The sequence below is a fragment of the Epinephelus fuscoguttatus genome, linkage group LG3 (genome assembly GCF_011397635.1).
Source record: "Epinephelus fuscoguttatus linkage group LG3, E.fuscoguttatus.final_Chr_v1".
NCBI classification, from domain to species: Eukaryota; Metazoa; Chordata; class Actinopteri; order Perciformes; family Serranidae; genus Epinephelus; species Epinephelus fuscoguttatus.
Genome location: NC_064754.1, coordinates 27855762 through 27868681, shown reverse-complemented (window position 1 = coordinate 27868681; position 12920 = coordinate 27855762). Strand labels below are relative to the sequence as shown.

The following is a 12920-nucleotide window of genomic DNA, read 5'->3' as shown; positions in this document are numbered from 1 at the left end:
TTTGTGGTCAAAATACACTCCGGCTTGTTACCGGGTCGATTAGGTGAAAGATCTCTGAGTGTACACAGCCCTCAGAGTCAGATAAACACTAACAGTGGAGTGTAACCACCTGGCTGGCTCCCAGTCGCACCACATGGGCTCTCTTGCTTAAACAAGACTGAGTGGACTTGATTGGTGCAATGTAGGTAGATTTATAGTCATTACAGTATGTGCAGTGCATATGGCTGCTGCCCAGTGAAAACCTTGTATCTTCAAAATGTTGGCTTTGCAAAAAGAGAGAAAAGCAGCCCTGTTTTCTGCTGGATAGAAATACATTTTTGACATTATCAAACAGTCTTTAAAGGGTTTCCTCAGACTACCCTCCATTCTGTTCAGTATCCCTTATTTTCCCCAAAACTCACACATAAGCACATCCCTCTTTTACTGAACTAAAAATAAGCAATTCCACACAACTGCAAAACACAGTTTACTATACGTCAGGCAGACTAGTTTTGTATATATTAAAATGTTGAGTAAGTTTTAAGCAAGTGTTTGAAATTTCTGCAAAATAAAACATTACAAGATTGCACAAATAAGTGAGCTCCAGTAACTGATATAACATTTTACTGTTGTTTCCAAGCCAGCACGGCCTGTATTTGTTTGTTACCATCTATATTTACAATGAAGTCTGTTAATCAGCTGCTAGGGTGATAGGGACAGTGGTGACTGCAGATATTAGATCCCTCACACCCCTCTATTTTCTACCTTTCCAGCTGGTGGAGTGGAAGCGTAATGGTGACATGAATGCTTCAACATGAAAAGATTGTTCCCATTAGCATTGTAAAAAGCTTTTTTTGTGAAATTGCCTTTTCTCTGGCATTTCCTTACAGTTTTTTATGTGCACATTTTAAAATTGCATAAAAACAGGTGAAAGGAAACATAACTATTAATACAAGGAAAGTGACATTGCCATGGGAGCACATATTGTTAATTGGGTAACTACATGATCAAACATAGAGGCTCTCTTGCACAGTTTTAGTTATATGGTCTAAACAACTGTACACTCTTTGAAAGAATAATCTAATTTCACTTGTCATTTATAAGTTGCAGTAACAAAAGTAAGCAAATACAACTAAATTTGAAGTAAACTTAACATTTAAATATGAAACATAAGTTAAGACTAATAGTTAATTTACTTTGCTTTTTCAAGAAAATCAGTTTCCTAGATTTTTGGATGAAATCAATTTGTCAGATTTTACAGTGCAGTAATACCCTGTATTATACAGAGCCAACAAATCAGGCGCCAATCATGCTGTATCAATGTCGAGAGAAAAGTTATAAACTCCTTGTGTGGCTACAGGGCAATTCCTTTAGTCAGGGAGAACTTACTCAACCCTTTATAATAAAGCAGATCCTATACTTGCAGCAGTTGCAGGAGGACACCTTCAAATACACGTGACTTTATTATAAATGTACAGACATGTTACTCTTATATGGATAACCTCTCACCTGCAGACCAGCGTGGCGATGATGACGCACCAGGCGGTGCAGCAGCAGTCAGCGCTGGGCTGCTGAGAGTGCGTATGGGAGTGCGAGGAATCGTCACTCTTGCGTCGCCGGCAGCAGAGCCAGAATGAGTAGAAGAGGAGGAAGAGGAGGTCCAGGCCCAAACACAGCAACGCCACAGCACCAAGCAGCAAAATGGACTGAACAGAAAAGGGAAAATTGAGAAAAAGAAATGTATGATTTCATAATACAGTTCATGTTGTGATTTTTTCTGTCAACCTGACTTTGATTCATTCAGTCCTTATCACACAGAAGGGGACAATTTAGGAAGTGGGTTGAATATACAGGAAGCAAATTAGCTGATATAAGCAGAAACCAGATACAAAGACAGACCACATGATTTAGTTTTCCTGTATAGACAGACGCACACAAATACACAAATTGTGTTCCTCTCTCCAGCTATTTGAGGACAAAAAATAGTGGCTGTTAAATGGGTGTTTGATGGATACTATGAAAAACACATTTGCACACCATCAAACACGCACACCTCCATGGAGTAAACGGAAGCAATGCAGTTTGGGAGCTGTGCGCGCTAGAGACCCACCACGCAGATCACACACCCTCTAAAAGCTTTGAAGTGTAAAAGACGGTAGGGGTGGTGGGGGCAGACAGAAGGAGAAGTGAGGGGGGGTAAATTTGGAACAAAAAAAGAGGCTGGAGAGACAGAAAAGGAAGAAGACGTGAGAGAAGATGTCTGAACTGAACACTAAAAAGGGAGAAATGGGCAAAGACAGAGATGAGGGCTGTTACAGCAATTTGCCTTGAACTGACGAAATCTTTTTTTAGCACACACACACACACACACACACACACACACACACACACACACACACACGCATACACTGCAATGTTAGTTTTTCGTTCCCCTCTGGGAATGTCTGGAAAAGTCATTGTACTGCAGGGCCATGGAGAGACTAAGGCACGTTTCTGGAAACCTAAAATCTCCACCTGCTAGACTACTTACAGTAGACAAAGGATTGGTGCCACAATTCAGCTTGAAACAGCAACACTGTGATTCTGGGGACTCCTTCATGAATGATAACAAAATCTGACTCCACCTCTAAGATCCTCACAGACTTCCTGGCTTCCCAGGCTTCTTCACTTCTGGTTTTTGTGCTGACCTCAATTTTTCCTCACTGCCAGCCAGCAATTTCCTCACCCTGCAGCAATTTATGCACCTCTACTGTAAATATTCGCATATGTTCAATGAGTGTGTATGTGCCAAAATCAAATCAAAAATGCATTTAATGGATTATTTTCTGTTTTTTTAAATATATCAGGGATGCAATGAAAACATAATAGTCTGGAGCAGTGAATCCCAACCTGGACCCCCAAAATGGGCCAAAAGATAAATCTGTGGAGTTGCAAGATGATTAACATGATAACAAAACCACATAATTTTGTGACACAAAATTATTTCAATTTTTTTTTTATTACTTTCCTCTAATCTTTGCAATTTCATTCTTGTGATTTATGGGATAACTTTATTTTTTTTAAGTAACTGAACTGGTCACAATCAGTCAACATTTACAACCGTTGATGAAGGGTTGCAAGAAGACTTTATTTTATTTGGAGGGGTCATGAGCCAAAAAGGCTGGGAACCCCTGCAGCAACACTAAAGGCCCTGACACACCTAGCTGACGCTCGACCTTTGGTCAATGTCAGGACGTCTGTAGCCCTAGTTTCAGCGGTGTGTTCCACACTTTTGGGACAAGTCGGCCATTGTCACCTGTTTTTTGGCCAATTCAGCAGGTTGAATTGGCATCAGAGCCTGTCGGTAAGAAAAATCGCTCTGATTGGCAGTTCAACTGCGTGCACGAGACAAGAAACAGAAGTGAGGAAAGCAAACAAACAGCTCAAGTCAAGAGGGTGTGAGATCGAAACAAACTTGTTACATGAGATAAGATTTTATTTTTAGCCATTGAGCTACTTAGCAAAAACAGTTTGTAGATGTTTGTGTGGTGCACAGTAAATATCATTTGTACTTTTGACATGTGGTTGTGTTGTTAATGTGCAAACTGGTGAACTGCTGTCTTGAATCCATCCTATCAGTCTTTTAATTGCCTTTTTTGAATGACAAACACAGACTACTGCCTCTGGCTGGTATGGAGAGTTATTTCACTGACTGTAGTCACTGCAGTGTGTTCAGGTGCAACTTTGATGGCCGAGACACAGGTGGCGTGAGGCGACTCAACAGTTAGCCTTCGTTGCCACTAGTTCTTTGATGTGGTTGGGTGTGTCTTGGCCTTAAAAGTCTACAACCACAGTAGCACATATACACAGCAGGGTTAGAGCTAAATGCTAACTTCAACATGCTAACATGCTCATAAAGACAATGGTAACATGATGAAGACATTCACCATAGTAGTTTAGCGTGTTAGAATGATAACATTTGCTAAAGAGCACTAAACACAAAGTACAGCTGAAGCTAACCATAATGACCTTTGTTGTGCAGGTATTTGGTCATAAACCAATTTCAGGTGCCACATTCTCTCATCTCTGGAGCCTGATATAGCATGCTGTTTTTCCTGGGAAATTCCTGAACTTCAGAAACACCACAGAAATGACTGTTTAGTCACACTAGAGCCAGCTGATGTGCTGTCACTGGCTTGTCTTCGACGCAACAAATCTCTTTTCACAGTGAGAAACAATGCAGCCTAATAAGGTCAGCATTTCCAAGTAAAGGGAGAGCTGTGACAGATGTATAACCAGGCCAGCAAAGGGCGCTGCATCAAACCTTGAGGGCTACAGCCAATCCAGCCAGGCTAGTGGGTCAGTGGCACACTACAGTAGAAAGGATACAATATGATATATAATAGGATGTGACCTGCAGTGGTGTAATGTGACATCTGAAGGGAGAGACGAGGGCTAATCTTCGTTCAGCAGTCCAAACCACAACCCTCAGTCCCTGCTGAGGCATCTAAGTACTTCTATTGTCTGAGCTCTCTAGCCACACACCCACAACTAGGAGATATTAATTGCAAGCATTAAAATGAACTTTAAATATTCACACTGCACAGGTGATGGACATAAATATTAGTTTAAATATCACAGAGTGATAATGGCCTTCATCCAATTAAAGCCTATGCTACAACTTGTGAAATACTCAGTGAGGAAAGCCTGCATTTATGTGTCAATTCTGTGTTTCTGTCACCACCGCATTATTATTTTCTCATGGGAAAGCAGTTGGTAAAGCCTCGCTGAGTGAGAGGAAATCAGCTGATTGCCTTTTCCCTGACTGGTATTCTCCCAACAGGTTAAAGAAGATAAACGGAGGATGGGAGGAGAGGGTCCTGATGGGAGAGGAGGGGGAGATAAGCTCTGCAGATTCCTTGTCTCTGGTATTATCCTACGTTATTATCTACAGGCTTACTGCTAGAGACGTTTTGCTATGGCAAAGGATTGCTGTGCTGCACTAATGCATTGTTTGATCTCTTGTGTCTTTAAAATCAACGTCAGGGCTTAATACCATATAGAGTAAAATGCATTAAGCTTTAAGAATGAAACCTCGTGCTATATGGATGTTTTCGTGACATCCATCCACCATATATTATGCTACAGAAATGACAATGGGATTACACAGAAACAGAGATATATAGGAACCTGATATGATAAAGAAAGTATGTTATTTCATTATGAATTTAACTGTAGAGCTAAAACAATTAGTCAGTTGATAATACAATCAACAGAAAACTATTTGGCAACTATTTTGATAATAAATGACTCATTTCAGTCACTAATCAAGCACTTTTTGTCATATGTGATATTCAACTTAATGTCTTTGGATCTTGTAGTCCTGGTCAGGTGAAACAATCTGACTTTTGGCTTTGGGAAATCTTTTTTTATGTCCTGAAATTTTATGTAAAAAAGTGCATTAATTGTCAAGAAAATAATTAGCAAATAAATTAATGATAAAAGTAATTGTTGCAGCCCTACAAACTGTTTAATCAAAACTATTTTTTTTTTCATTCTGCAAGTAAATCAAGCAAATGCCTGTCACAATATCACAAAACCCAGGGTGATGTATTCAAATTGCTTGTTTTTTATCTGACAACCAGTCAAAAACCCAAAAGTACTTAATTTACTGTGACAAAACAGAGACAAGCATGCTCATTTGAGAAGCTGGAACCATGACAGTCTGGCATTTGTGCTGACAAATTATTTTAACAATAAACTGACTCTAAAAATTCTCATTATCATGTCAGTGCTAATGTGCATATAAAGCAACAGCAGCTGATCCAGGACTGTTGATATCTGGTGTATGGGTTTAATGTTAAACGTGTAATCTGATTGAGGACCAGGTCTCTGCAGCCACTTCACTGCACCCCCACTGTGTATGATGGCCGCTAGATTAACTGTCAGGCTGACAAACCATCAGAGCAGATTAAGCGTGGATCAATTAGCTACTAATAAGCATGGTGAGCTTGACTGTGCATGTGTGTGTAGTACTGTGTACTAAGATGTAAGTGTGTGTGTGTGTGTGTTTGTGTGTGTGCGCGCACATCTACGTGACTGGAGATCAGCTTGCAGGCTGGAGGAGGGGCTAAATGTTAAACGCCCAGACACAGTGATCCACTTTCAATCTGTCCATTTGCGTGTGTGTACGTGCACGCCTGTGAATGTACATGTGTGTTTGAGCTGACAGGATCAATCACTTCCACCTCAGTAAGTTGTCCTTGCACTAACCCTGCCTGTGTGTTACTCTACAGTCAGGCCTTGCCTGCTATCCTCTCAACTTCTTTCCCGAGGCATTGGCTGACCTCAAGTTCATTCTGCTAATATTCACCTGTGCTACTAGGTCAAAGGGCAACCAGAGCTCTTAACCTCAAAATCTGTACTCAGACAAAAGTCTTTGATGACCTGTGTGACATATTTCTAATTTTAAATACAAAAGAGATTCAAGAGTGGTACTTTTTGACATCGATCCACTTTGATCCTTCTTTAAAATGCGATGAGATAATGTCTTCCACTGTGCAAACTGTAGCATACTTTTCAAAATACCAATTACAGTCTTACTTTCCACAGCTGGGAATACAGTATGTGTTATTACAGGTCACATGATTCCTCTGTAATGTTCTGCAGCTGCTTTAACTGCGGCTGGTAGCTGACTCTGCGATTCTACCATAATACAAACAGACGAACGCGCACACACACACACACACACACACACACACACACACACACACACACACACAGATAGACACACAAGCTATTCCAATCCCTTGCAGAACCTCAGGATAAGAGCTCCAATTTCAGCTCCTCAGGAAAAAAATAAAAAAGTTTTCTTGCAGAAAGCCACAAAGTCAGCATCCCAAATAAAAATCAAAGTCATCAGAGACCAACTGCTCGTTGTGAGTGAATGCTAAACAGTTTTTTTGATTGTGTTTGTTTAAGAGCAAAAACTTCTGCACAGGAGCGAACAAGAACATGAGTGAGTGAGTGAGTGAGTGACATTGTGTGAGAAAAAAGTTTTGAGCAGCTTCAGAGCTCAAGAGCTGAATACAAATGAACCTGTGCCAAATCACATCAGAAAGAAAAACACTACACAGAAGAATCTCTCTCTATTGTGTGGGGGTGTGTGAGAGTGTGTGTTGTGGTGACGGACTCAGTGCACTGAAGGACACTGTGTAGGACCTTGTTTATATGTGTGTGTGAGTGAGTGAGTGAAAGAGAGTGTGTGTGTGTGTGTGTGTGTGTGTGTGTGTGTGTGTGTGTGTTTCTCAGCTGGATGAGTGGATGCATGAAAGCCTTTGAGACAGATATACTGAGCCAATCTAAAGACGGGCTTCAGTGAAAGAGTGAAAGAAAGAAAGAAAGAATGAAAGAAAGAGAGCATTCTTTCACAACAGACTACAGCCCTCCCCTTCCCACTCTCACCCCCCTTCCCTTCCTCCCCACTAACTCCCTCCCTCCCCCAATCCAATTCAACCTCCCTCTTCTTGTTCTTCTCACCCTCTATCCCTCCCTCTCTCTCCCTCCGTCTAGCCAGAATTAATGATTTCACCCTGAATGGGACCCCTATATTCACCCCCACATACACAATAACACGCACTCACACACACACACACACACACAAACACACACACACACACAGCCCCTGAGGGAGATCTGTGACCTCACCTCGACAAACAACACTAAGTGCTAAATACGCAGTGACACAGAAAGTGAACATACTGTATGTGGCATATATACATACAGCGCATACTGTAGGTTATGCACAACTGCCATACATACAAATTACGTGCAAACAAACATATGATCATGGTGCAGGATGCTCAATGACATAGAAACAGCCCCGTCTGCTAAAATATGTCAGGATGTAATTAGTCTAAAAAGGGGGTCCTTAAAATTCCAGTGGTCACACACATTGACACACACACTCACAAAGGCCCTTAGTGAAACACTGAATAGCTCGCAGGAAGTGGCTATTTGGCAATTTAGAAGCACCTCCCATGGCTCATCGAGCCTTCTCTCTCTCTCAGCTCGCCTCCAATCAGTCTCTTTTTATCTTTCTCACTCCTCTCTCCCTGCTTCCCTCTCCAGTTCCCATCTCTCTCCCTTGTTCATGGCCGTGGGTGCCTTCCCACGCTCAGCTCTTGAACTTGCACGCCTTCCCTCCTCTCCCCCGAACATGTCAGCAAACTACACTGTGGGGTGACTGCAGCCCATGAAATGTGGGATTCTAAATGATGTGTCTCGGCTTTATGCGGGTTCACAGGGGCTGTGTTTTCTGGTGCAGAGACCTGGAAGTCACCTTGTTTGAAGATTCAAATGAAATGCAGCAAAACTGGGCCAAAGCCCCTCTTTGAGACAGAGCTGCTCTCTAAGGCAGCGCTGCAGAATCAGTAAGTGGTTTATCACAGAATAGGGCAACATACTGATAATAAATTGATAGTATGATATCAATATACATACCACCTTAGTATTTGGATACTGTAATATCATAAGCTTTATCTTTTCTTGGTTTTAAAGGCTGCATTACAGTAAAGTGATGTCATATTTTGGACTTAGACTGTTCCAGCTGTTCTATTATTTGCCTTCACCCACTTAGTCATTACATTACTCATGATCATGTATCAAAAATAAATATTTTGTAAAAGCACCAATACAATACAAACACCTACAATAGGCTATTGCTGCATATTGATATTAAGGTATTTGGCCAAAAATATCATGATATTTGATTTCCTCCATATAACCTAGCCCAATCACAGAACGACTGAACAACTGCAGCTTTTAACAACTTGTAATGATTGTTTTTCTTTCTGATTATCTTTGCAATTATTTGATTAATCAGTGAACCATTAAAATGTCAGGAAATAGAAGAAATGTCCATTGTAGGTCCCCAAAGCCCAAGCTTGTGTCCTAAAATAACCTGTTTTGTCCAAAGCCAATACTGTAGTAGTAAATTTACAATGATATAAAAGCAGGACAAATCTCAAATTTAAGAAACTGGAACCAGAACATGTCTGGCATTTTGGCTTTATAAATTGCTTGAACTATTATTAATCAGTTATCCAACTTGTCATCGTCACGATCATTTTCTGTCCACTGACAGAACCAGTGCTTCCCACTTTTTGTCTCATGACCATTGGAGAGCCAGGCAAGTAATGCCTCCTCACTATCCCTCATCAGATTTGGTAGGATGATGAGTAAGAGCTGCAAGCAGTACATCAAAGTGTCATTTTAATACTTTCTAAAGTCCAGAGGAGGTGAAACTGTCCAGTATTTTCAAAGGAAAAGGCAAACCTCTGAGAAACAGCCCCCCAAAAAACAGTAAAAAAAAAAAGCATAATTTTGTTTAGCAGAAATGTTGTGTGTTTTTCTTTCCTATTTGCTATTAGTCTTGTAGTTGCTTGCAGATTTATATTGAAATTATGCGTGATTTATATTGAAATTATGCTTGCCAACCCCCTGGCTGGGAACCACCTGAGTATTGATTAATCAATCAATAAATCCTGTTTATATTTATCCATAACAATGATGGAGCAGGTATGGGATCAGTGTCTTAATTCAAGGACATTCCCCTCTCTCTCTCTCTCACTCTCTCTCTGTCTCTCTCACTCACACACACACACTCACACACACACACACACACACACACACAAAGCATTGATCGATGCAGTGAGGGAACCCACAACTCTGTGGGTGACAGCCTCAGTCACCATTTGGCCACTCTGCTGTGAAATTACAGTGTGGGCAGGTGGCAGGAGGTGGGATGATAAGGTGATGCTGCATGATGACTTGGATGATGAATTCTGAGTGGGAGGTAATTATTCCCCTGTACTTGTCTTACCTTCTGGTACTCAGAGTCCTCCGGTCTGAAGTCACTGCTCACAAGCTGGAATTCGATGTTGAAATGAGGCAACCGGTGGAGCAGATTCACCCACCAGGGCGGAGAGTAGTTCACCACGGCAGCCATCCTGATCCAACTACCTGCCGGCTGTCACTTCACTCTCTAACCTGATTCCTCACACGGACACTGTAGAGAAATTCAGGACCATAATGGGAAGTTCAGGACCGTTAAGGGTTAACAGGGCACAGAAATGACTTCATGCTCAAATCACACCAACTGCCATGATAGATGGAGCTAGGAAACAGCTGGTATTGATGTCATCTCACCAAACATATTAGGCAAGATGAAGGCTTGGTATCTACAGTACTTAATACTGTTTACCATCAAAACTTCACAACCTGCATCTATCAACTGGAGCAAATTACTCATGACTGACATTATTATAAAGCCAATGTGATGAGTTATCTGTGATTAGTCACTGACAAGGGTGGGATAAACATGCCAGTCAATATCAACATGCCAATAAACTGCACATGCTCTTTTGACTTTTGCTGAAGATACACTTGCACATTGTCATATTATAATGTCCTGTTTGTCTGTCAATTTTCATCAATTGTGCAACACATCCTTTCTTCACTATTATCTGGCAGTTGTATATGTCTTTATCTATCAATGAAACACCTGCACATGCTGCTTCGTGATTAAATAGGCTGAAATGCTGCAATATGACATATTACTTCATTTCGGTTGTCTTTAAAAATCTGTGCAACTGGAGTCCATCATAATGACTTGGATCAATATGATTACTTTACCATTTAGCGGCTGCTTTTCTTTACAGCTTCTGGTGTAACCTATTGTATGGGCAGCTTTGTTATATGTACTGTGCCTGTATCACGATAACATGGTCAAAACTAGCATCATTAAAAAGCTAATCTGTCATCCCCACTCTCATCAACAACAACCCATTAAACGCATTGATATAATGATGATATTCGTGCTAAAATGCCATTTTAAACAGCCCATTGTACGCATATATTAAACCTTTAAGGTCATACTGTAATATGACATACTGTACATGAATTATAGCAAGACAATAGCATGGCTGACAGCTACCTCGCATCACCCAATTTACGCCCATACGGCAAAACACAGGCTTCGTGAGATAAATGTGTTGTGGTCGTTGAAATGGCCGTTATATCAAACCCCACACACGGACACGACTCTTTCTATTACACTGACTTAACTGTACCACCGCATGTAGGTCAACTCAGTCGAGGGTATCCTCACATATTCAAGCCGCAAGCCTTATTTATTCTCACACGTCGTGTCGATAAATTGTTAGCAAAAAACGGATTAGCTAGCTTTATCCTGCTTTGTCCGTTGAAACTACCGCAGTCTCTCACAGAGTCGTCAAGGCAACAAGGAGGAGAAACGGCAAGAATCCGCTTCAGGGGCTCTGCATGTCTGTGGGACATCAGAGCCTCCGCCGTGTCGGGGAATAGGGACCTTGTTACAACCTACCTAGTGAAGCCAAAGCGGATGCAGACTCTCGTGTAGCGTAGTCTTGGGAGTCCAGGCCGGCGTATATTTCACCTATTGTCTTCCCAGATCCGGTGGTGGATTTGAACACCACAGCCGTGCGCTGCTGCATCAACGCGGCCGTACCGAGCTAGCTGCAACGACCGAGTCGGCTGCAGTCCCAACCACATTGAAAACGACGGAATAACGGTCAGCGACCCCGGTCCGCTCACATTTCACCGAGACGCCCTCCTGGTTTGACTGCCTTCCACGAGTGAAACAATGCCACGGCAGATTAGGGGTTAAACTCGTTGACCCGCAACCCAGTATCTTTCCTTTTTTATATAGTTTATGCCGTCGTTGTCTTTCTTAATACCATAACGGGTTGAGCTCGTCGGTGCTGTTCCCACGGTGACCGTCGGTTCAGTGCATTTAGCGCTGCGGCTCTTCAATTGGATGATATTGTTGGAGCGTGAAGCAAACACGGTGTTTAAAAAGCCCTGGAGGACGGGGCTTTGCGGCAGCTCCAGCTCTGCAAGTGTGTGTGTGTGTGTGTGTGTGTGTGTGTGTGTGTGAGTGAGTGAGAGTGTGTGTATTCGTGTGTACGCCCGTATGTGTGAATGAGGGACAACAAATGTGCAAAGAGGTCGCCCCCTATCGTTAAAATGATGGTAATACAGGTTACAGTGGGAAGCCTGACTGTTTTTTATTTCATTATTTCAATGATGTTTAACTTACACAGAGGTGTGTACAATATCATAATATGGTATCTATACTGTATCACAACTTGTACCCCCCCCACACACACACACACACACACACACACACACACACACACACACACACATACATACACACACGCACACACGCACACACACACGACACCTGCCCCCACTTGTGCATAACAACATACTGTAACCATAATTACTGCACACACTCTATTTTGGGGTTATTTTTACTATTTCAGTTACTGTGTTATTTATTAATGGGTACATTATTTATATTTAAGTAGTAATAGATTCAGCATTAAGTTGCTGGTAAATTATTATTTCATTGTCATCTATAGTTCTTTTTATATTGTTTCATTTCTATTTTCACGTGTGGTGTTTAAGTGGAGTCAGTGTGTTCCCTTGGTTCTGAGCTGATTGGTTCCTACCTGCCCTTGTTTTGTGGAGACAGGTATGGGTGACAAACAAGAGAGTGAGTGCCTCATGATTACCAGTGAAGAGAACTTGCTGTACCCCCTAAGTTAGGATGTGTTAGTACTGTCATGCCGTGTTGGTAATAATTAGACAAAGAGGAAGATACAAATGTTGTGGCTTGCTTATTGCCCACAGCCCAGAAGAACTGGGGAACACCTACAACCAAGAAAAGAGGGATACAATACTTCAAGGAAACTTGTGTCGCGTATAGAAATAGACAAAAAACACAACAGAAGAAAAACAGACAAAAATGAGTTGTAAAAAATAAAAGACATAGCCAAGTGTTTCTTATGGGAACACCACCACAGTACTCTCTCTCAACTCTAAGTCTCAAACTTGTGATGTCATAGGGTAGCTGC

At 41.6% G+C, this 12920-nt stretch overlaps 1 protein-coding gene across 4 annotated transcripts in view; it reads right to left on the bottom strand.

Moving 5' to 3' along the window:
• The window catches only part of ttyh3b (tweety family member 3b), a 30978-nt gene extending 19057 nt beyond the window's left edge, over positions 1-11921 (bottom strand). Inside the window, exons 1-3 of one of the 4 annotated variants that reach the window (XM_049571587.1) lie at positions 11736-11921; positions 9842-10027; positions 1489-1685 (exon numbers count right to left, since the gene is read on the bottom strand). In XM_049571587.1, the coding sequence (XP_049427544.1) occupies positions 1489-1685; positions 9842-9967 (323 nt within the window). In that variant the 5' untranslated portion in view covers positions 9968-10027; positions 11736-11921. Of the gene's footprint in view, positions 1-1488; positions 1686-9841; positions 10028-10954; positions 11306-11362 lie in introns of those variants that run through there. The other 3 variants (XM_049571586.1, XM_049571588.1, XM_049571589.1) reach the window with 3 other exon arrangements.
• Positions 11922-12920: the final 999 nt, after the last annotated feature.